At 40.3% G+C, this 25607-nt stretch overlaps 2 protein-coding genes across 2 annotated transcripts in view; one reads left to right on the top strand and one right to left on the bottom strand.

Moving 5' to 3' along the window:
- Positions 1-12047, top strand: part of PPARA (peroxisome proliferator activated receptor alpha) — a 45596-nt gene extending 33549 nt beyond the window's left edge. The window contains 1 exon segment of the mRNA XM_075070475.1: positions 564-12047. Within this exon segment, the coding sequence (XP_074926576.1) occupies positions 564-811 (248 nt within the window). The 3' untranslated portion in view covers positions 812-12047.
- A 5536-nt stretch (positions 12048-17583) lies between these two features.
- The window catches only part of CDPF1 (cysteine rich DPF motif domain containing 1), a 15793-nt gene continuing 7769 nt past the window's right edge, over positions 17584-25607 (bottom strand). The window contains exons 2-5 of the mRNA XM_032788428.2: positions 23501-23621; positions 21787-21898; positions 18582-18764; positions 17584-18091 (exon numbers count right to left, since the gene is read on the bottom strand). Coding sequence (XP_032644319.1) covers positions 18615-18764; positions 21787-21898; positions 23501-23613 — 375 coding nt within the window. The 5' untranslated portion in view covers positions 23614-23621 and the 3' untranslated portion in view covers positions 17584-18091; positions 18582-18614. The remainder of the gene's footprint in view (positions 18092-18581; positions 18765-21786; positions 21899-23500; positions 23622-25607) is intronic.

Consider the following 25607-nt stretch of genomic DNA (forward strand, 5'->3'; position numbering starts at 1 on the left):
CTCTGTGATTAATTGCACTGTGGTGATACCTATCCAGTACCAAGCTAGATTGGTGACTCGATGTGTTTTGACACTGTAGTAACACAGTAAAATATCTTCCCCTGTTCCAAAGAGCGTACTAAAAATACGCAAATGCTTAATCTTATTCATCCTTCTGATTTGGGTTGGAGACCCCACAACCTTCATGTAGAGAACATAAGATCAGATATCCAGGCTAGACATGTCCACTGTACTACAGCAGAAGGTTTGAGAGTCACATGGAGAATTCTCTCTTCAGCCCATCTTGAAATAACATTGGCAAAAGTCATGAGAATCTATTTATTTATTTAATATAGTCAGTCTGTACCAGTACTCCCTGAGAGAGTATTCCATAGCTATTCAGTTGTGTTTCAGAAGTTCACTAATGACAAGATTTTACTTTGTCCCTGATCCAAAATCATTGGTGTTGATTGGAATAATGTCATTGTCTTCAGTGGACGCCTGGAGCAGGCCTTACATGTGGATAAAATGTCAACAATGGTAAGATTATATGACGTGTATTCTTTTGTTTGTTTTGAGAGCAGATCGTCCTGGTCTTGTAAATGTAGAATACATTGAAAAGATGCAGGAGGGCATTGTGCATGTACTAAAACTTCACTTGCAAAACAACCATCCTGATGACATCTTCCTCTTCCCAAAACTCCTCCAGAAAATGGCTGACCTCCGACAGCTTGTCACAGAGCATGCTCAGCTTGTTCAGATAATTAAAAAGACTGAATCTGATGCACTCTTGCATCCTTTATTACAAGAAATCTACAGCGATATGTATTAAGGGTTTTTTGTAATTTTTTCCACGGTATTTAAAACCAAGAGCAATATTAATAATAGATGGGAGAAAAATTACTTTGTACAATTATCTGCTATGCTGAATTCCAGAACATGAAAAATCTAAATTGTAGATAACTGGAATGTCATACTTCTTTTGTCGTGGGTTTTTTAAGTACTTTATAGAAATTACATAGTGCTCATGAATTTGCTCATAAGAAGCTTTGGTTAGTTTGAAATTTGAGGGTTAGCGAGAATGTGTATGTACTGAACAAGTAGATATTTAACAAATCTGAATCTGTTAACTAACAAATAGACCTTGATTGATCAAAATTATATTCTGCATTGGGCTAGTCATTAAGCATTAATTTACCAGATAGGGCAAAATGTGTTCAATATACGTGCACTATCTTCTATAGATTATGTACTCTTGGTTTAAATACTCTCCTGTTCATTACTGAGAACCAACTAGCACTTTCAAATTTTTTCTCAAACAGTAGTCAGGCTAGATGTATCAAGTGGCTGGGTATAACTATACATGCACAGGTATATTTATTTGAAAGATATATTTACTTTGTTGCTGTCTGAATTATGAGAGGAATGGTACTACTTAAGTAACTTTAGGATTAGCCTTTTAAAAAAAGTCTTTAAAAAAAAGTTAAAGGATTATCATAGTGTAACTCACATAATCACTTCCCTGCCACTGCAGGAGCCTTGGGCACTGGTGCACCTTGGTCCCTTCTATTCTCTGCCTATGGCACGTAATAGTCTAGTCTCCCATGGGAGGTAATACCCAATTATCAAAATTAGACCAACCAAAGTATCAGTGTGTGGATCCTGGGTCGTGCTGGTGTTCTCTGATATACAGGAGGTCAGACTAGTTGATCTAGTGGTCCTTTCTGGCCGTAAACTGTAAGACTCTATAAAATACGTCAAAGATATCTTAGCAAGATGCTTGTTGGTGAATTGTACTTTACAATGGGGGAATGCTTTTTCAAAAGTGTTCTAATGAAACTAGGCGAAAGTCCCTTTTGGGTGGAGATGTAGTATATTGTGTGCATCTTGGAGAAGTCTTAATTGCTGAAGGTGAAATTTTTACTTTAAATGCCATTTTGAATTAGCAGGACTTGGGGAGTCACTCAGAAGTCTGATTCTTGCCCTAAGGAAGCTGAATTCCAGATCTTCAGAATACAATAGCTTCAGGTGGTGGTCTACTCTGAAAAATGATTGTATAAACATGGCACCTTTATTCTTAACAGATCTGCACCCAATATGTATTCAAAGTCATACATATTTACTGTTCTGATAAAAAATATTAATTTACATTCTCTGCCAATCCAGCTGAGTGAAATGCCTTCTGTTCCTCCTTATACATTGTCAACAGAACTATTAACTAAATCCAAACACACTATATTCTGCCCTCCTTTTACTCTAGCACACTGGAGACAAGTACAGAAAGCAGAATTTGTAGACACTGATTGCATGGTTGTAAAGGAAGAGGGCACAGCTTGGAGAAAATTGTTTCATGAATTGAGGGCAGAATCTGAGCCACAGTGTAGTTCTTACTGGTGATGTAAGCCAGAATAACACAGCTTGAGTTTATGTCCATGTTGTCTGCAGGACTGGCCGTTAGAACAATCATGTTACAGTAAACTGAGCACATTTAATCTGAAAATCATTGAAACATAATAGACATGGAACTCCATCATGCCACTTTTCAGAGACTACTGTATAAAGAATGAAAACAACTGCTAGCCATGAGTTTCTTTTGGGAGTAACATTTAATATATTAAAGACAGTCTCCTGCTCTCTTATCCTATCTTTTCCTTTTTACCCCGAGAGTTTCTCTGTTGATCTTTTTTTATGGGGTGTTAAAACAATGATCTTGACAGCCAATTTTGATAATACTTTACTTTCTGTGGCTGAAAAAGGGTCAGTTTTCATGCCTGCTTTACTGTAGCCTCGTTTCAAGGCCTCAGAATCATAAAACTTCACTAACAGAATCAACTTGGGAGTAAGGCTTGATAAATCCCAGAACACAGGACAGCGATCTCTGTTTTCATCATAGAACTTGTTTCTGCTAGAGACTTGTTGGTACAGTTAGGCTTTTGTCATTTGAGCTTTACATATTGAGTGAGATTAGAGTGATTTTTTTTTCAGCTTACACATTGCAAGTGTTAAAAACAAAGTATCTGTACTTCCATCAGTGTGCTTAGAATCTATGCCAGTTTCTGTGCTTATGTAACTTCTTAGGCACACACAGTTCAAACTGGTGCCTTGGTCTGGGGGAGGGGAAAAGTAAAGAATGCATATACACAAAATGATGGCATACATGCTACCTTTCCTATCCACCATTTTTTCTTTTTTCACAACCAGCAGCAGTGAAAAGTATGGCTATAGGACACCTACCTTATCTATTCAATTTGATGATAGATTTTCAAGTTTTATCAGAAAATAGTGGATTGAGAAATGATCTGCTTTTATGTATTATTGCAGTACACTGTGACTCTTGAGAAAAATGAGAGGATTTCAGCAATGGTACTTTCTGCTATTAAAAATGTTTCCCATTGCCAACTGCAAAGTTCATGAATTAGATGCTAAAAAATTGAGGTTGGCTTAAAAACTATAAGATATATCACTGTCTTGGATTTTGGAGCAGGAGGTGTTTTAGGGGCTTCTAGGTCACATTTTCAAACTTTACTCCCAAGAATGAGGGATAGAAACTTAAATGAAGGCTGAGATTCTCACATAATCATTTCTTTCCAGAAGATGGGGCTTTATATAAAATATCAAATATTGCAAGACTCATAATGAAACCATAAGAGTTGCCAGTATTTGACTTCTCAAGTTAAGTATGGACCTAAATACTCTGGATCTTTTAAAATATTTCAACTTCCTATTATTATCTGTCCTTCTGGAAATTTAATTCAGACTTGTTCTGGGTTTATTACATTTCCAGTACACTGTCCCTGTTTGTTTCCAACTTTCATATAGGTTCAAATTCTGGACCTTTGCACAGGCCTTAAATAAACAAACCTTGCTCAGGTAAATGTCCATGGGAGTCAGGGAGGGCAGCATTCTTATCTTATTGAGCAGCACCCATTATACCCACTTTTCTCCATGCAGGTGATTAGACTGGTGGAGCCACATAATCATTGTAACACTGGCTATACCCTTGCCCATTCCCCACCATTTCTACCACCAGCCACTAGTCTGTGCTGCTTTGGAGGAAGCCAGTGTGGAGTAAAGTTCAGTGCTGTCCAGAATGCGTGCAGTACAGAAGAATCACAGTGATTCCACTGACTTTAAGTTGCTGTTCTTCCATTGAAAGGGAGGTAGGTTTGGCCCAGAATGAATAACTGTTACAGTGAATGATGAATTTTTGGTTTTGCCATTTGGGATAAAATGTGATGTTTTGTTGCCAGGATGGTTGAGCAAGGACAGCACTTTCTAGAGAGAGAGACTTCAATGCAGTGCTAGAATTGACTCAGCAGGTAGATGATATGCATATGGAGTTACTACTGTTTATAAAGCTTAAATTAAAGTATTTGTTCCTCAGAACTCAAACCTTCAGAATGCTTATTCTGTATGGGGATGTGATGCAGCTGACTCAGTTTTAGGTGCATGCCTCGTGTTTGACTAATAGTAGTCCCCATAATTAAGTCTTTGACCGTCAGCCATTATGAATACCTGCTCTGTTAGGAGCCCTAACCGTTACTTCCTTGCTGCCTGGTAGTTAAGGAGACTTCTTTGTTTTGTCCACTCACCTCATCTGCTGAATGAAACCATCTCATTTTCCTTCAGTCTTTCATAAACCTTGGTCTTCCTGGTGCCTCTTTATCTGATACTAAATACAAAGGTGAAGCAGAACCTATTAAACTCCCTAGTGCTCTTGTTTAGTTAAACAGCAGCTGTACACACCCCATCTCCCCAGATGAGGCAGTACACTGTCCCACCTCCACTTGTATATGCTATGACTACAAGCATCTGAGTATGTCAGCACCCATGTCTATGTACTTTCACACTTAACACCAATAGTGCTACCCCTACTGATGGTCTCTACAGCTGTTGGCATCGCTTTCAGCATTCTTGATGTATGCAGCACCCACGTGTGTAACAGTGAACAGCACACTTGGTGTGAACCTGATGACAGTGGTAGCAATGGCACACATCCAGAGCCTCTTTGCAGTTCAGCTAGGATCTTTCTTTGTCAGCAAAGTTCCTGATCTAGAAATTCATTCATCAAACATCTAAAAGTTTTTAAATAGGAAAAGACAGCAGTCGCATTTCAAGACCGGCTAATGTTTTGACTAGTTTCCATAACCATTTGAATTTTGATGAGTGTTTTAAAGAGCTACAATTAAAATTAACATTTAAAATATATGCACAAAAAGTATTTGTCTAGGGGTTACAGAAACTTGAACAAGATGTTAACAGATCCTAAAATTCTGGGAGATTCCACTGAGTGCACTACAGAGATAACTATACTGCCTCCAGAGAATACAAGGCACAGAACAATAATCTCAACTGTAAATTTAGCATTGGTATACAGAATTTATTTTAGCATTAAATTTTTCACAGATTTAGCTCAGCTACCTCAACAGATTATCACAATAGACACTAACAAATTAGATTTTCAAGATGGCTGCTTTTGTGAAAGTTTACAGTTTGGACTAAGTGCTAACAGATTCCTGAGCAACTTTCATCATGCACAAAGGAGTCAAATCATCCAACCTTCAGGGTTTTTTTGAAAAAAAAAAATCAATTCTATACAAGAAAGAGTGGTCTTATTTCAAAGAGAACACTGTTACACACTTGCTGGCCTGTTTGGTATATCATTACTCTGACTAGCAGCAAGTTCTAGGGGAAATTGTATAACCTTAATTTTAATTCATTTGGTTATTCTATTCAAAGCTTTATTCTAATTTCAAAGTGCGTGCATGCAACCCTCATTAATACAAATGAAGTTACTTGTGGATACCAACATATCCCTTAATTTCAGGAGCCCATCTCTATTTTAAATGCGCTAAAATTAAAATGACAACCAATCAGAATGTTTTTTCCATTTACTCAAACTGAACTTTTTTGGCATTTAAAAATGCCTTAATTTTCATTTTCCTGTGCCTTTGGGTTTCTGGTTCCAACCAGCTGCTAAAATGTCGAAATGCTGCCAAAGAGCTTATGTTTGCACTATTTCTGGCCCAAACAGATTTAGGAAATACCAGCAATTGTACCAGAGATTTCTAACACAAGTTTGTAAACTCAGGGGCTTAAGATAAGCATCTAAACATGTGTTTATCTTAAATACTAAATCTGTGAAGATTTACTCATTGCTAGAATTAGGTCCCACACTGAACTAGCATTTCTGAGTGGTCTTTCATTTCTAATGGACAGCTTTACAGTAAGAAGTCTTTGGCCTGGTCTACACTACACGTTTAAACCGATTTTAGCAGCATTAAACCGATTTAATACGCTGAACCCATCCACACAATGAGGCCCTTTATATCGATATAAAGGACTCTTTAAACTGGTTTCTGTACTCCTCCCTGATGAAGAGAGTAGCGCTGAAATCGGTATTACCATATCGGATTAGGGTTAGTGTGGCCGCAAATCGATGGTATTGGCCTCCGGGCGTATCCCACAGTGCACCATTGTGACTGCTCTGGCCAGCAATCCAAACTTGGATGCACTGGCCAGGTAAACAGGAAAGGCCTGCGAACTTTTGAATTTCATTTCCTGTTTGCCCAGCATGGAGCTCTGATCAGCACGGGTGGCGATGCAGTCCCAATCCAAAAAGAGCTCCAGCATGGACTGTACAGGAGATACTGGATCTGATTGCTGTATGGGAGACAATCTGTCTTCACAGCTCCTTACAGAAGATGAAAATAGAGAGCATTTGAAAAAATCTCCAGGCTATGATACAGAGGCGACAGCACAGTGCTGTGTGACAAGCGTAACGGAAAGCCAAAGAATCAAATGACGCTCATGGAGGGAGGGGAGTGGGACTGAGGACTCCAGCTATCCCACAGTCCCCGCAGTCTCTGAAAAGCATTTGCGTTTTGGCTGAGGTCCGAATGCCCTGTAGGGTCAAACACATTGTCCAGGGTGTTTCAGGGTATATGTATCAATTTACCCCCCACCCCCACCCTATGAAAGAAAAGGGAAAAAAATCGTTTCTTGACTGCAGGAACTATGGGATAGCTACCCACAGTGCAACGCTCCAGAAATTGACGCTAGCCTCGGTACATGGACGCACACTACCGAATTAATGTGCTTAGTGTGGCCGCGTGCACTCGACTTTATACAATCTGTTTTACAAAACCGGTTTATGTAAAATCGGAATAATCCTGTAGTATAGACATACCCTTAGACAAAGCAGCTGGAGAAGATTGCATTGTAGCTACCTAAATTAATTCTGATCCTCTTCCATTTCAGCTCAGTTTGTCCCTTAATTTTCAGTCCCAAAGCTTCTATCTCAAAGTTTTCAAAGAAGAAAAAATCAGCAGTTATTTAAATGCACTTACAGCCATTGTACTATTTTATAATAAAATTCATGAATTGTTGAGTATGTCATAAAACTAGTACTTCATTCAAAGCGATAATCCTTTATTAAAGGCTTGTTGAATTGGAAGGCACAATATGAGGCTTGCCTGTACCTCAGTGCTATTTTAATAACCACATTCAAATTTGAATATCATCTGTTTAATCAAGTTTGTTAACCCTCAGGTATTGAGTGGTCAAATTTACAATATGGAGGTCTGAACTAAGATTACTGGTATTGTTCAGTTTTATCTTTTGTTTTTAAACTGAATGTGATAGTGTTTCTTTAAACTTCCATATGTAAAATATACAAATATATTTGCAAGATAAACTTTTAGTAAATTATACTGCAAAAACTTTAAAGAAAATATGTGAATTATTTAAGTGAAACATTATGGACCTGATTTGCAAACCCTTAGTCACAAAGTGAATACTTGTATGAGTAGAAGGCACAAGGTCTCAAGTTAAGGATGCTATTAATCTGTTTGGACTTAATTGCCACAAACTATATAAAGGACTGTGTCATGCTCTCTTGCCCTGGACTTTGCCTCAGTTTCCACTCCATCTGTATAAATCAGTCCTGAGCCAGACTTCTACCATTTTTAGAACTCTCATCCAGAGGGTTCCTATAATAAAACAGAAACTAACGCAGTCCCAGCCAATAGTTTGTCTCTCTGGACTCTTGTTCTTCTCTTACCGAGAAACAGTTTTGAGCCACCCTGCCACCTCAGCATTGGCTGCTGTTCCCCATCCACACTGGGGTTATCAGTCTCTTGTTCCAAATTGCCTGCGTCGGCTATTCCCTCCCCACAAACTTACTCCTTTTCAAAGGACTTTCCACCTTCCTACTCACTCCCCACATGCTGCAGGTCCATCCTGTCCAGAGGCACCCACCAGTGCTCTTTGCAGAGCTAATAGGATTTCTACTGTCCCTCTTCCCTGATAGTTTCCCTCAGGCTTCTCCCTACTACTTCCAAGCCCCAGCTCAGTGTTTCCCCCTTGCTCTTCCTCATGTAGGATCCTTTCTAATCTGTGGAGATCTCAAGTCTTCCCAAAGAGAGAACACTCATGAGTAGCTTCCTTATACTACTCAGTCTCCTTATAGAATTCAGCTGCTCCATTACTAATTTAGCTGATGAGGCATCACTTGGAGCACCTCATTGCTCTAAAGTGTAGTTCACAGGGCGGTGGAGGGCAAGTGTTGTGCAAAACTTTGAGACATCCGTGTGTGAGCATTTGCGGTTGTAAACAAGGTTTTAAAATATTTGTATGTAGAATGTAGACTTCCTTTCATTTCTCTTTTGATATAAGTAAGTCTGGCACAGGATAAACTGTAGCTGTAAATTTTTAGTTAACATAATTAAGGGTTGGGGCTCAAACTGTCCAAGGCGTAGGGTGGACTTCAGAACCACTTTCATCTTTCCATGCACTGCAGTACTTTAGTTTTCCTACTAGGCTTGTAATTAAAGAGAGGTCATTTCTATGTAATTCCTGTAGACCTATGTTTCTCTCATAATTTATACTTAAATTTTGTGAGAAGTTGATTTTTGGCTTTACAGGAATAAAGCTGTCCTATTGTTTGTTTATATAAAAAATAATGAGGTTGAACTATGATTTCTTAGATATTTCAAAATATGTAACTATTTGACTATACAGTGAAAACTAAGTAATAATTAAAATATGCAATTACTTGGAAGTCGTTTAATTTTTCTATAGGAACATTCCTTGTTTCCTATGACTTTAGATCAGTGGTTTTCAACCTTTTTTTAATTTGCAGACCCCTAAACATTTTTAAATGGAGGTATGGACCTCTTTGGAAATCTTAGCCATAGTCTGCGGACCCCCAGTGGCTGCGGACCCCCAGCCATAGTCTGCGGACCCACAAGTTGAAAACCATGTTCTATGATAAAGACAACGTTTCGCAGATCCCTTAGACATAGTCTGCAGACCCCAGGGAGGTTGAAAACCACTGCTTTTGATATAGACTAAAACAATCTGTATACAGGCCCTGAATCTGCATCCTGTGACTAAGGTAAAATTCCATGTTTGCATGGATCTCTTCTAGCAAATCCTGATGCAGGATCAGGCCATAGACACTAAGTTAATTATTTGTAATAGTTAAATTTTATTCTGAAGAATTAAAAAATGACACCCAGGACAAGCACAATATGTTCTAATTGTTCTAGCCATGATTTAATTTGTTGCTGTTTTGTTTGCAGTATGTAATATCACATCTTATAATGTTGGTGCAACTTTAAAATTGTAGATGATATATTATCATCCAAGTTCTCTGTGTTCATTGATGTGTCAAATTTCTATTAAGAACTTATTTGTAAAAGATGTACTATGTTTTCTTTTGATGATCTATTTTTTCTGCACTGGATTAACGGTCTGGGGCAGCAGTAAAGTAAAACCTGCGAAGAGCTACATCAGCTATGTCATGTTATACTGCAACTGTATAATAGATGTGTTTCCTGTTAACAAAAATCATCCCAGGGGCAATATGCTTTTCTAAGCAATATCCATGTGTTTAATAGTTTTATTAAGGCTTCTTTCAGTTTCTTAATCTATTTCAATCCTGGCCTCTTTTACCTTTCTTAAATTTGTCTGCCTGTGAGATCACAATTGCAGGGAGAAGTATAATGCTGAAGACACAGGGCCAAATCCTTCAGTCTTGCTGATTTGCCAAGGTAAACACCAAGGTCCCAATCCTCAACAATGTGAGAGGCCTGTACCGATTGGGACTACTTGCCTAAGTAATGACTACTCACAGGAATATTAGTTGCAGGACTGGCCCTGAGTAAGGACTGCAAGATTTGGCCCAATTTATTTAATGTAATTTAAGCATTTTGGAGTATATGCTCCTCTTGATATGTGTTTACCTCCCGAAGGCTACAGTACATGGGTTTGGAACAATGTTAACCAGCTGAAACACTGACAGTAAGCAAATGGGGCATCCTAATTGACTGCATATGAGTTCAGGACTGCCCAGAGGATTCAGGGGGCCTGGGGCAAAGCAATTTCAGGGGCCCCTTCTAAAAAAAAAAAAAAAAAAAAATTGCAATACTATAGAATACTATATTCTCGTGGGGGCCCCAGCAGGGCCTGGGGCAAATTGCCCCACTTGCCTCCCCGCCCCCCCAGGGCGGCCCTGTATGAGTTCAACAAAAGTATCCACTATCTGCTTATTTGTTTTTCCCTAACTTGGCTTTGTAAGAAGATTTCTGTAACAAAATTGCTGGATTTGTATACAAGTCAACTTCAAATAAATCATAGCTGTACTTTAATACCGCTGACATATTTACATAGCATAGGTATATTTTTCCACATGGAAGCCAGGACTGCCTTCATGGAGGCCCCATCTCTTCATACTGCCGCCTGCTTTCCACAGTAAAGCAGAATGGGTATTAACTAGTCTTGATGCCATGTTCCCTCCCTCTCCTCTCCTCCCTTCCTCCTCCCCCCGCCCCCCACATTGCCAACATTCCCCAGCATTTCTACTCAGGAAGCTTTTATTAATCAGGGTGGCTAATGCTCAACCAGCCAGCATTAACTGAATGGGTTAAGGGGAGAATGATGCCATGGAAAGAGGCTTTCATGCATTCCCACTCCTGGAGTTGATTCTCACAGGGTGCGTGTGTGAGGGGAGCATGCAGATGACCGAGGATTCCATCTCTATGTCTTTGATCCACAGACAGCTACTAAGTATTCCCCTTAGCTTGCAGAAGTGGAAGAGAGCATTTAAGCCTTGATTTATTTCCTTGGTAATTACAGAGAAATAGTCAAAGTTGTAATATTACTGATTTCACAAAAGAAACATTGTCAAACAGTAAAGATCAGTTTTATTGACTTCTCAAAGGATCTATATTGAAGATTATAAGTAGTGAAATGGGAGCAGAAACAGCTATTGAATTCTTTTTATTAAAGTAACACACCAAGGTACTTGCATAGCGGTGTTCATTTTAATTTTTTTAGAATGACCCATAGTATCCAACGTGGCACAAAAAAATTATCACTTTTTTTGTCAATGCTGCCATTAAAATCCTAACCTGTGGGGGGTCATAAGTGTTTTTTATATCTATATTTGTGCTGAGTTAACCATTTTATGTCAGGGTTTCCAGTTGTCTGTCATACTGTTCCTGTGTGTCTTTTACTTGTGTTAAATGTACAAAAGTGTAGTGAAAAATGTATCAAACTTGTCAGAAGCAGATATTGCTAAGTGGGGAGGAGTCAAAAATAGTTCTCATGGAGCGATTGTCTTCCTGTAAAGTATCAGTAACTCAGGTTAAATCCCGTATTACTTTTTAGTCACAACGGTGCAGGTGATGTTTTAAGAGGGAATAGAAAGCCCTGGTAACACAGGGACTTGTAGAAAAGACAAAGTTAAGAGGTCTTTTGCACTTCTACAAGCAATGACAAAAAAAAATTTAATTACTAAATATAATGGGTTCTGAATATTTGTTTTAAAATCAACAGACTGGAAACAGGCCTGTAAATTGAGTTATTTTTTTCTAATTTTTATTTTACATTTTGATTTTTCTCTCCTTAAGAATAAGGGATTGGGCTGATTAGTGAGTGTGTCATGATTTGTAAGAACCATATGCGCTTAAAGTCATACTGTAAGACTGATGAATGTAAAGATGGTTAATTTAAAGCTATGGTTTTGCCTTAATGGTTTAAAAATAAAATATTTTTAAAAATTGTATCCAGTTTTAATGAGTGGTGCATCATGAATGGTGTTTGATTTTCTTGGTGATAAAAGACACATTCACAGTGATCACAAATGTGTCCTGTATTTTTAAAGCAAACAGCTTTGCCACCCTCTGCTGACTGCATCCAGCACTTAATCAGAAAGAGCTGAAAGTCCAAATTGGGTCCCTCATTCTGTAAACACATTTTTATTTACACATGAATAGCTTTTACACACGACTAGTTCTGTTTTAAACTCAGTGGGACTACTCACTTAGTGTTCACGTGCATCAGTGTTTCCAGGGGTCAGGGCTTAGGTTAGTATCTCACGAAGCTTTGCCAGATAAAGGTTGATAGGTATCACTGGAAAAAAACGTGTTCCTTTGCAACATCCTGTACCACTACAATAGAACTGGTTTAATTTGTAATAGAGCTTTATATTAGTGGTTTTTCCTTCTCCTAGCTTTTGATATGCAAGCCCCAGTGCAGAAATCACTTAAATGCTTAGTGAGTAATCCCACTGATTTCAGTGATGCCACTCGTGGAGCTGAGCATAAGCAAGTGTTTGCAGGATTGGGGCCCAAATCTTTCATGGTAACATGATGTACTAGTAAAGAATACAAACTGAGGATGCTTATTATGTAACACAACTTATGCACTGTGAAAGCAGTTTTTAAAAGAACAATATCAAATGTATTTAGAAAAATGAATCCTATCTAAAAACTTGGAGCTTGTGTGATAGGCTGCTTCTGAAATGAATGAGACTACTTATGTTAGTAAGCAGTACGGCCCCAATTCAGCAAAGCATTTAATTACACACTAGCCATCCCTGTTCACTTTAAGGATGTGCTCAAGGGTTTAGCTGAAGTATTTTCTTAAATCCTTTGTTGAATAGGGATGACTGTTTGGTCTTAAGTCTTAAGCTGGGTAGTAAATGTTGGTAGGGTCAGGCCCCTATTTTGGAATAACAGGGAAGAGAGTCCCTGAAATATCCCAGAGGGTGATTACTAATAACCAGAACAGTTGCTTGAATTCATTTGCATTTTCTAACTAGAAAAAACTTTAATCAAGTCATTATTCTCCCAGATCTAGTTTATATCATCACAAGTTACTGTATTATCGCATGTGCCTGGACCTTTGCTCTAGCTCACTTGTTCAGTGCTAAATATCCTGGTACATCATCAACACAGAGCCTAGATATCAGTTTGCCCTGGAAAAATGTGGCATTTAACATTTTGTGAAAAAAATAAAAACACATTAACTATTAACTAAATTTTACTGAAAGGGCTGGTCTACACTAGGGGAGGGGATCGATCTGAGGCCATGTCTACACGACGCGCAAAAATCGATTTTAGATACGCAATTTCAGCTACGAGAATAGCGTACCTGAAATCGATTATCTAAAATCGATCTACTCACCTGTCTTCACCGCACAGGATCGATGTGCACGGCTCGCCATGTCGATTCCGGAACTCCGTTGGTTTTGGTGGAGTTCCGGAATCGATGTAAGCGCACTCAGGGATCAATATATCGCGTCTAGATGAGACGCGATATATCGATCCCCGAGCAATCGATTGTAACGCGCCGATACGGCACGTCGTATAGACGTGGCCTAAGATATGCAACTTCAGGTATGTGAATAACATAGCTGAAGTTGAAGTATCTTAGATTGAATTACCTACCGTCCTCACGGCGCAAGATTGACGTCCGCAGCTCCCCATCGACTCCGCTACCGCCATTCACGTCGGTGGAGTTCCGGAGTCAATAGGAGCACATTCGGGGATTGATATATCGCGTCTAGATGAGATGCAATATATTGATTCCCGAGAAATTGATTGCTACCCGCCGATACAGCGGGTAGTGAAGATGTAGCCAAAGTACCAGTGTCACAGCTTATTCAATGTGTGCAACCTCCCCCTCTTGTGGTTAATTGTTGAATGTGCTTTAAATTTACATAGCTAAACATACTCCAAGAAACTGCTTCCAGCATGCAGAGCTTACTTAGTGGTGTATAGGAGTTCATATTTTAATGCATCTCAAATTTCACTTCAGCCTCCAGATATGACTAAAGTTACGAGAAGATGCCGAAAACTTTAAAAATCACCCCTAAAGACTGTCACTGAGCTTGCAAAGGACAAATTTCACATTGCTGATAATGTGCTGTTTTGTACGGTATGCAGCAAAGCTATAGATTACGTTCGAAGGTAGACAATTGTTAAACACATGGAAAGCACTAAACATAAAAAGAAACAAACGAGGCTGAAACAGGACCATCCACAACAGTAAAGAAACAATGTGATGCGATCATGCCAGTGTTTTACAACAGTAAATATATCAATAAAACATTGTGTTCAACTGATACCTCTATATATAGTGGTTAGGGAAACTAAAGTTTGGTGTTTTATTTTAGTTGTGGAAAAACATGGATTTTTATGGGAGGGGGGGTTATTTACGAATTTTTGGTTTTTATCACTGAAAACTAGGATTCCTGATCATCAGGTCACCCCTGGCAAAGCTCGAGCATTTATTAGCTAGGAAAGAAGACTGTTGAAGAGAAATCACCGCAGAGGCTGGAGAAGCATGCTGGTGCTCCAACCATGTAGTGAAGAGTGGTGATTGATAGCCTGACTTTCAGTAGTGCTGAGCATCCAGTGACCTCACTGAAACCAATTGAGTGCTGTAGTTGTGCAGCAGCTTACAAAAATCTTGTCATGTGGCTGAGAAATCACAGATGTGGTGTTGATGGTTTTATGAAACCATATGCAAAATGACATAGAGACCTTAAAACCAGTTCAGTAGGGAGAACAAGACTGTGCCACTATAAGAGCCTGTATTTGGCAGTAAGGATGGGTACACTCCAGGTGTAATGGTCCATGATTCTGGCCTAGAAATTTTTAGTAAATTTCACAGCAAAGATATGGGGGGAAAGCAGGTCACAAAAAGTGCAGGGTGGGGGAGTGTTTGGAGAGCGAGTCCACTTCACAACTAGTGGTGGCCTCTGTCCTGCGGGACTGGGCCCAGCTCCAACCATTGCAACCTGTAGCACAGGGTCACAGCATCACTTAAGTTGTTCTAGCCACCCCACCACCTGAGGCGGGGCAGATGGGTCAAACTTGAGTGACTCTACAATCCCATGCACCAGGTTGCAACATCACTTGGTTGGGGGAGGGCAGCTAGTCACGTGTAGTTTTTTTATAGCTATTTCCAAGATGTCACAGACTTTATTCAAATTCATAATTTCTGAGACTAAATCATAGCCCTAGGAGTTATCCTCTACCCTTACAGGGAGTAAAATGCAAGGCCTATACGTGCTAGTAAACTTTTCCTCAAGTGTGGTATAAAGAAAGGGTGGGATGCGGGTGAAAAACATGTCTGACAAGAGATGGGCTTAAGTCGGAGCTTCATGCTAATGAAGCACTTAATGATGCTCTCCAGTTTAGGCCTCATCCCAGCACTAACCTGGCAGGTGTATAGTAGCATTCTTGTTAATGCAGCATTGGGCCTTCCTTGTTTAGCTCATCCCTTTTTACTGTGCTCTATGTGCAAACACTGCACCTGGGTGTGCAGGGCCAATGATGAAATTTACCTGTTGGTGATGTAGTACCAGAAGATGAACTAGTTTCTTTAAAAACTTTAGGCTTTTCATATTAGCTTTATCCCTGATACTATTGACGATTGCTTAAAAAAAGGTTGGGTTGATTGCAAGCATGATGGTTTAAAACTGTTCTTTCAACATAACTAAAAGGATGTGTGCTTTTGAAACCTACATTCAAGACAGCAGCCTCTCTTTTCCCCCTCCACCCCTTCTGTTTTAAATGCTGTCCAATTTGTGTTCAAATCTCTTTGGTTCAGGGTCTTTTAGAAAGTACAGAATTACCATCCACTTTCACATAAGCTGATAGACACCAGTACATAATTACTATATTTTTTTTAAACAAGAAAAGTACATTGTTACCTTCCCATCATATATCTCTCTCTGCTTTTTGCAACCTTAGTTTTAGTGTTAGGTGCTAACTAGTTACCAGTCCAAGATGAGCTACAATTTTCAAAGCTCTTTTTTTCTGGCTGTAACCATTTAACTTAAATTTGAAATTTAAAGTGGTCTGCTTTACATTGTGGTAAATTTAACATCCCAGATCTATTTTTTCTGGATGGAAACACCTTCTGTTAATGCAATTTTTCCCATGAAAATTTTACTAAGAAGGAAATCCAAAAGTTTAAGTTCGGGCCTACACACAAGTGTAGATAATGGAAAAGCATGTACATTCTTTGATCTTGTTTGGGTGATGCTGTAGAAGTGTGGAGTGCTATTAATCTATGCAAAAGCAATTTTTTCCCATAAAAAGCAGATAGCTTGCAAACTTTTGAGCTAAATTGTAAATAAAGGTCCTGCTCCTGCTGCAATTAATCAGCAAACATTTTTGTCTAACTGGAGCCATGCTGCATTCCATGGAACTCCATATGGCTCCAAAGATGTCCACACAGAACCAGTTCCTGGACTGTGGGAGGCCTAAGAGTCCAATCCTATAAGCCATATTCTTGTGAGTAGTTGCACTGAGTAGCTCTGGGACTCTGTGTTGGTTTGTTATAACCACCTGACTTCAGCCTTGCAATTTATTCACCAGTGATATTGTTATCACAGGAGAAGCCACTCTCATATCATTATAATAAACAGGTACTGTAGTGATCAAAAAGGCTCTGCTGTTTAAACTACATTTCTTTAGGATGACTGGACACTACTGTTCCCACAAGCAATGTGGAACTGACTAGTATGCTTTTAGTTAAGATATAGAAGCTCTGTTTTCTGTGGGACTAGATGGCTCAGAGGAAAAGTAATGAGATCTGGAGTTTGACCTCTAGGCCAGTGGTTCTCAACCAGGAGTCTGGGGTCCTCTGGGGGGCTGCGAGTAAGTTTCAGGGGGCTGCCAAAATAAACGCGAGAGCAGGGCTGGCGTTAGACTCACTGGGGCCCATGGCAGAAAGCCAAAGCCTGAGGCCCACCACCCTGGGCTGAATACGAAGCCTGAGCAACTTAGCTTTGCGGGGCCCCCTGTGCCATGCAATTGCCCTGCTTGCTACCCCTTAATACCGGCCCTGGCTTTTAATCTACTGGATATGCAGAAAAACGCTTGTGGCACAGGTGGTCCATGGAATTTTTATAGCGTTTGCGGGGGGTGGGGGGAGGGAAAGAGTCTCTGCAAGAAAAAGATTGAGAACCCCTGATTGAGGCTACTAGCTCAAATCTGGCCTTGGTCAGCCCTGAATGAAAGTTATCATCTGATTGTTTAATTTACACTGCGTGAATGAGTGGATAGTCCAGCACTCAGACTGCTGTCAACATTATACTAGTTTCTGATCATGTTAGTCAATGTAGTATTAATCTGCAGCCCTAGCAGATTAAAATATTGCACTCAGTGTCCATCTCTCTAAATATTCATTCAAACACTGATCTCAAACAAATCACTTGGTACAGCCATCTCCAATCAGTAATGGATTATTTTGGCAAATTAACCATTTACTTATTATAAAAAAAACCCTTAAATCAGGGTAAAGTTCACATTGACTTTAATTTGTCTATAAAATATCCCATGCAAGTAAAGCAAAACCAATAAAGGCCATCATTTCAATAATAATTGTTTAAACCCGCACAGCCTAATTTAAATCTCTCTTGAATGTCTCTTTAATTGCCCAAGACAGGCAAGGGTTAATTGGACAGAGTATACCAGCTGAACTTCATTATTTCCAAGTAAATCATATTGGCCAGTCAAGATCAAAAAATGATCCAGAAAGCATTATCCTTTCCTAATTTGAAAGGAAACGCTGCACCTAGGAAGGAATCCTTTCCCATTCCCCCTCCAAAGGCTGTTTCCACCTCATTAGAAGTTGGAGTGAAAAGTGGCTGCAGTCTTGTAAGTATCAGCAGATATGTTGCATTGCAAGTTTATCTGCTTGCAGAAGTCATGTGGCATTAGTCTTGACGCAATGGTCTCCAGACCACATGCTTTTCTATGAATATCCATTCTGATATGCTTTGTGATCGCGTGCTGTACAACAGAAACTTGGAGTGGGGAAGGAAGGGGAGAGAGTCAGGAGGCATCAGGTCTTTGTCTACTATAACTTTAATAAAGTGATAGTCAAGTTAACTATGGACCAGATTCTCAGTTGGTGTAAAAGGTCTTCATTCGCACTATACTGACAATCCACTGAGAGTGTTGCCTGTATTTTTAATAACACTTGCATGTAAATGTCTAACATGCTAGCTCATGAAAACTTAAAAATGAACACTGACTTATTTTTCATCCTTTATGCTGTTTAATAATTTTCACAACATGTAACCTGGTCAGTGACCACATGCTTGGCAGCTTCCCTTTCTGGTTCTCCTGCAGTACCCCAGTGCTGCAGTGGCTGCACTGCAAACACTGCATGGGAATACCTAAATCCAAACTAACTTAAAGAACTGTCATGAAAATACTTGTAGTGATAGTAAATTGCCTAAACATCATCTTTACCAAAAAAATCTATATTTTAGGGCAAACAAAAAAACCCACCTCTGAGCAGTGTCTCTTCCAGTTGCTTTTAATTTAAGTTCTTGCATCTGCTTTTTTGGAGGGGTGGGATTTTGAATGAGACTTCCTTTTATCCAAGTCTTGTCGTATTTCCAAAGGAAACCCCTGTAGGTTTTCATTAACGCAGGGGAGGCAGAACCTTTTTGAGTAGAATAGACTACATTCCTGTAGAAAAATTATATATAATTAGCACTATAGAAAAATGGAATTGGTTACATTACAGCTTTTCTAAACACTGTTTTTCAACCTTTTTGATCCCAGGGACTGGCGTGCTGCTTTCCTAAGCTGTGTCAGGAAGATCTCAGGGACCGGCGTTGGTCCATGGTCCGGTCATTAAGAAACATTGCTATAAACCATACTTTGTATTCAGTGTTCTCCCTCCTCCATTCAGCTCATGTAGCTTCCTCACTAATGGGGAGATCACTCCTGGTTCATTCAGCGGGGTAGGAAGCTTTCTCCCACCAACCCCAATTAAGGGTTAAAGGCAATTGCAGTCCTTACACATTGCCACAAAGAGGTTATGAGAGACATCATTTCTTATGGCAGTGCCTAGCTTACTCAAAAAGAACAGGAGTACTTGTGGCACCATAGAGACTAACAAATTTATCTGAGCATAAGCTTTCATGAGCTACAACCCACTTCTTCGGATGCATAGAATGGAACATATATTGAGGAGCTATGTATACACATACAGAGAAAATGAAAAGCATACAGACTAACACAGTTGCTACTCTGAAACTTAGCTTTACTGTAACTTTAACTGCGCCGTGCTCCACAGCCCACTACAAAATGTGCTATTCTTTGTACTGATCTATATGCTTCGTGTTGCCATGGACACAGATCCAGGTACACAGATATTGTGGTGGTGAATTCCACAGAAATGCTTTATCAATGAACAATGGAATCTAAAACATAGTTTAATTCAATTGTAAAATTATCCACTTACAACTGCCGCCTTAAATCAGTTCTTGGGGGGGTGGTATTGAGGGGAGAAAACTCTTGTAGTTAAATTGGAGTTGGCCATGTAGATTGCTCCTGCTTGAGTTTTTGCTGGGATACTGCCACATCTGTGATGAATAAGGACTCTTGGATCTGGCATATTTCACAGATGATAAGCCAATGCTGTAGGCCCAGAAATGTTGACCCAGTTGGCTCTGGCCAGGTACTTGTTATAAAGGAAGAGGTGAAAGCATAGCTGGGATATTTTAATCCAATTTGCAATGCACAAGTTGGCCAACTTTGGTTTTGCCAGTTGTTTCTCTTGTCCCATTGCAAACTAACAGAAGAACTGAAGCAACTTGCTACTAAAAAGTTGTCCTTCATACTGATCTGCCTCTTTACCACACTGGCCCAATGAAGTGTGGCTTTCTTTAGCTTCAGAGGTTTATTAATCCACTGGGATGAGCACAAGTCTAGGAGCCACAAACTCCTGGGCTCTAATCCTAGCTCTGATTCCAAATATGACCTTGGTCAAGTCACTTTACCTCTCCATGTCCTAGTTTCCCCTACATGAAAGAGGAATATTTACCTATCTGACATGGGCACCAAAAGGATTAGTTAAGTAACACTGGAAAAGTTCTACAGAAATGCTAAGTGTTATTGCTAAATGCATTTGGTAACCATCTTCACACATTTGGCTCTATATCGAGTCAGGTCAGTTTGGTAGGTATTCCCAATTCCTTGCACATTTGTGAGGTTGAAGTGGCAGAGGGGCATTGGCCAAACCAGACAGTCTCTACGCAAAAGAATAAATGGACACAAATCTGACATCAGGAATCATAACATTCAAAAACCAGTAGGAGAACACTTCAACCTCTCTAACTACTCAGTGACAGACGTTAAGGTGGCAATTTTGCAACAGAAAAGCTTCAAAAACAGACTCCAACAAGAAGCTGCTGAACTTAAATTAATATGCAAACTAGATACCATTAACTTAGGTTTGAACAGAGACTGGGAATGGCTCGGTCATTACACTAATTGAATCTATTTCCCCATGTTAAAGTAGCCTCACACCTTCATGTCAACTGTCCAAAATGGGCCATCTTGATTATCACTTCAAAAGTGTTTCTCCCCTGCTGATAATAGCTTCTCTTAATTGATTAGCTTCTTACAGTTGGTATGGATACTTCCACCTTTTCATGTTCTCTCTATGTATAAATATCTTCTTACTGTATGTTCCATTCTATGCATCCGATGAAGTGGGCTGTAGCCCATGAAAGCTTATGCTGAAATAAATTTGTTAGTCCTTAAGGTGCCACAAGTACTCCTGTTCTTTTTGCGGATACAGACTAACACGGCTGCTACTCTGAAACAAATCTCAGTTTGTCATCTGATAATTTTCTGATTTCCATAAATCTAAGCAATGGAAGAGAATTTCAGAAGGGGAAATAAAGCTATCACGAGAATGTCTTAGAGAACTTGTAGCTGTTATGACTTAATTTTTCCCCAATTAACATAGGGAACCAAATCCATCCCTGGTATAACTTCTCTGAAGTCAAAGGAGCTATACTTGAACTTGACCCGCTGTCGCTGGCCCAAATTTATCTATGCTGCATTCCTGCAATATTACCTTGATCAATGGAACGTAGAGGAATTTGGTCTCACTATCTTTCTCCGATACAATATTCTGTATTTTCATCTGCTTCCTCAACAAATGCTGCCTTGCATCAGAATTTGAAATGTCTCAATTGCTCATTTGTGCTATCACACCATGCTCCAAGCGCCGCTCTGTCCTCTGCCCCAGCATGACTCCCACACCAGGGTTTGCAAGAGGCCCTGTGCTGTGGCTGTACTGGGGATGGGACAAGTCCAGCAAGCTGTGGTACATTCATCACCCCTATCCACTGCTGGGGCAGTAAAGAGGGGGCAGCATTTGTACCACGGTCTGCTGTAATCGCAAAGCCATCTGAAGGTTTGGACAGAGATCTACAATTCCCTAGCACTTCTACTCACTGAAAGAGCGCTTCAGTTGGGAGTGCGGATTTCATTCTTTTGTAAGCATAATCTGCAGCAAGTCTGTACACATTTAATACATGGAACAATGTTTATGAGAATTGGCAGGACAAAAACGTAGCTGATTGAAAACAAAAACAAACAAATACTCTTTGGTTCTCCCCTGTTGCTGTTTGATCTTTCACCAATAGGCTGAAAAAAAACAAAAAAATGCACCATGTATCACGTTACTTACTGTGCCCGCACATACACGTCTATTACACAAACTGCACTGAGATCCAAGGATAAGGAATTTGTCCTTGTCGGGGACGAAAGGGTCTTTCATGACATAACATTCTTCCAGGAGGCTAGAAGAAAATAATTCCACGCTTTAAAAAACCAATTTCAACCTGTGTCTGTTCTTTCCACATGAAGATCTCTTAGCAACCAATTTATTATTATAGCCGTAATAGGTATTCTACACAATTTTTAACCACATTGTTTTAACCTACACTTTTACTATTACACAGCCTAATTAAACACTGTTCCAATTCAGGCCGCTCAGCTGTGCGGTTTTTAATTTGGAGTCTGTTTCAAAAGTTCTGTATTTACACATAAATGCCTTTACTACTCCTAGCTACGCTGTTGGCAGGCAGCAAAATAGTGATGTAAAATACTCTTGTTTTAACTCTTACCAGCTCAGGCTACCCTGTTGCTCAAGAGTATTAAGGTGATGCATTTCAGGAAGTTGGCAGCTTCAGGAGGGGGAAAAACAAAGGCCTTGGTCTTCCCAGACGCTCCAGATGGCTCCTCAGTGAAGTAAATTATGTATCTGCTCACAGCCTTGCAAGCCTGGCTCATTATTGGATGAGTTTGATTTAAATCAGAAATAAATTCACAGTGAAATGGACAACAGAACAGAAAAACCTGAAGTAGTCTTATACCCCCTGCTGTCCTTTTTATGTCACTGGGAATGAGGGGGAAGGGAAGCATTTACTCAAACACTGAACTATCCTGGAATTTAAAGCATTATAGCCATTAGTTCTGGGTAGGACACTAGGCCACAAAGAATTAATTACACCCAGGCAAGGCACTGTGTATTCATTAAGACTCATTTATACCCTTAACATAGGGTTTACTTGATGCAAATCCTGGTCTTTGGGCATGTCTTCTGTTCTAGCCTGAATTTTGCCCAGCTTGCATTAGAAATAGCAGAACAGAAAAACATGAACACGGAGAGTATGGGGAATAATTTTTTTGGTATTATGTTGCCATTTCACTGAATAACCCCATTTTATCTTCACACTCACTCATGTCCCTGTTGTGAAAACATGGTTCCTAGTTCTTCTGACTAGAGGAAGACTAGAAGCCTACTGGCACTTGGATTCATATATGGGGACCATCCTGAGGAGGCAAGACCATCTCCCATTAAGTCATGGTCCAGTGCCAGGCCAAGCTGGTACTGACTGACGGTTGTTACCATTTTACAATGTGCTCAACCATCTGGCCTCAACCCTGCCAAGCACCAAGCATGTACTTAACCTTAAGTCCCATTGACTTCAGGGCCTCTGCCAGGTAGTCTCATTCACTTGGATGGACTCAATGGATTTACTCATGTGCTTGAAGTTAAGCACATGGGAAGGTGGTTTGCTGGCGAGCTTGGCATTTGGCAAGATTGAACTCCGACTGCACAGTTGTTGGGCCATGCTGTACCTACCTGTTCTAGCAGAGATTTGTCTAATTCAGGCAAATACACTTCTAAAGATCTTTAAGTTATACATTATATGGAAAACTATTTAAACAACCCTACAAAATGTGGTTTACCACCTGCATTTAACCCAGGCATTAATTAAGGCACCAATTAGTTGATATGCAGGGCATTTTGTACAATATTGCCTCATTTCCGAGTGTGAGATTTCTAAAATCCAAATATGTTCAATGAGAGCTACCACAGAAGAGATTGTACTTACACAACAGAATGAGTGTTTGGTGGTTTCTGCCCATAATAGCTGTATGGGGCTGTTAGCCCACATAGTTGGCATTCAAAGTCTCCTTTCGGCTGGGCATCTTTGTGAGAATCCATCTATAAAGCTACATACATGAAAACAAATCCTTTTAGATTCAAAATGCAGTATTGGGAGCACCTATGAAAGGTAATTAAACTGAACTGCTCCAGTAGTCCTGTCTAGCCTCACCAATATCAGAGGAAGAATTCTGGATGGCAGCGCAAAGGTCTGAAGAGTAAACATCAAAAGGAGAGCCTGTTTTTAACCTTTATTTTTCATACATTGAAAACGAATACCCTCTACACCCTAAAATAATTTAAAAAAACAAACAAACAGTAGGTGCTTACAGCTACCGTCCTCAATCTGTATTTAGGCTCCTACACAAGTGGCCTGATTTTTAAGGGCTGTGTCCCCCAGCAGCTCCCATTAAAGAAAGCAAGCTGCTCATTTAGGGCTTAGATTTCTCAAAGCTGCCTGAGGATTTGAACAGCCTAAGTATCTAAATCCCCCAGATAGCTTGGAAAATTTCAGCCAACATGCCTAAAAAGGGTTTTAGGGGCCTAACTTTATGCACGTTTTTCAAAATCTTGACTAATCAACAATAAGAACTGTGTTCTCTCCAGTTTCCATTCACTTTCAACCCAGGCCACACCTTTCTGAGTTTTCAAAAAGCTTGGTTTGATGCATATTATAGATTGCATTCTGATATAGTCAGACACATGCAACCAATTTTAACACAGGCAAGTATGTGTGCATGCACAAAATTAACACACATCCACACCTGGCTACTTGGTTGCACACAAGGTTGCCTGATTTGCATGTACAAATGCACAATTACATGGGCACAACCATTGTGCCATATTTGAAAGTTATCAAAAATGAGTTCTGTTTTTCCAGTTTCCTACTGCTAACCCCTAACCCTTTCAGGTCTAGCAGCAGTACCATCTTGTACTGTGACCCTGACAAATCTGGGCTGAATGAGACCCTGTCAAAGGGTAGCTGGTCTCTGTGGATAGACTTAGCCCAGTGTCCCTGGACTGGAGCAAGTGAGCCTTGTCCAGATAATTAAAGAGAGCTGGGCTCCATCTGGGCCTATAAAGGGCTGCTAGTGGGCTGCTGTGTGAGGGAATAAATCACAGTGGAGTGGTGTTAGCACCTGTGGTGGGTTCCCAGAGCTAGGGGTTCAGGGAAGTAGCCCTGTAAATGCTGCCCCAGTGAGGAAGCGGAGCTGACTTAGAGTTACCATGTCTGGTTTTCTGCCAGAAATTCTGATCAAAAGGGGACATGTACTGTGTCCAATCAGAAGTACTGACTGGACACCAAATGTCTAATTACTGCCTGCAGGGGTGCTCGCATAGGGGGTTACTTAGGGTGACTAGACAGCAAATGTGGAAAATTGGGATGGGGGTAGGGGGTAATAGAAGCCTATATAAGAAAAAGACCCCAAAATTGGGACTGTCCTTATAAAATTGGGACATCTGGTCACCCTAGGGTTACTACCTACAATGCTATGGCCAACCTGTTCCCTGCCAGCCATGTGTGGGGACTGGGAGGGGCCAGCGTGAGGTGCAGAACACTGAGGTGGGCACCAGTTAATCAACCTGTGACAGTCCCTTCTCAGGGCTGCCTCCAACCTGCATCTCCTGGGCAGGTAGGCTCCATGTCTGCTCCCAGCCTGGCTCTGCAGGCAGCCGGTGAGTCACAGGGGAGGGGGAGTGAGTAAATGGGGGAGTGGCCTCTAGCATCTGGTTTTAAGAAACTGGAAAGTAGGTAAACCTCCTGAGGCCAGGAGGCTGCTAGGAACTGGAGTGTCAGAGGCCCCTGAGAGGGATGGCCCTGAAACCTGGGCCAAGAATGGAGTTAGGACTGTGTTCTGGTCCCCCTGTTGCCGGCACAAAGTGCCCAAGGGGGGCAACAGCAGGGGGGTCCATCGCCCGGTGTGCACCACGCCAATAAACACACCAGGGTAGAGAAGCAAACTAAGTTTATTTGAGATCTCAAAGTGGTGCTGGGAGACTTGACATGCCTCAAATCCAGCACACCTAAAACAAGCAGTCTGTTCCTTTATATC

Source organism: Chelonoidis abingdonii, chromosome 1, assembly GCF_003597395.2.
Source record: "Chelonoidis abingdonii isolate Lonesome George chromosome 1, CheloAbing_2.0, whole genome shotgun sequence".
Lineage (NCBI taxonomy): Eukaryota > Metazoa > Chordata > Testudines > Testudinidae > Chelonoidis > Chelonoidis abingdonii.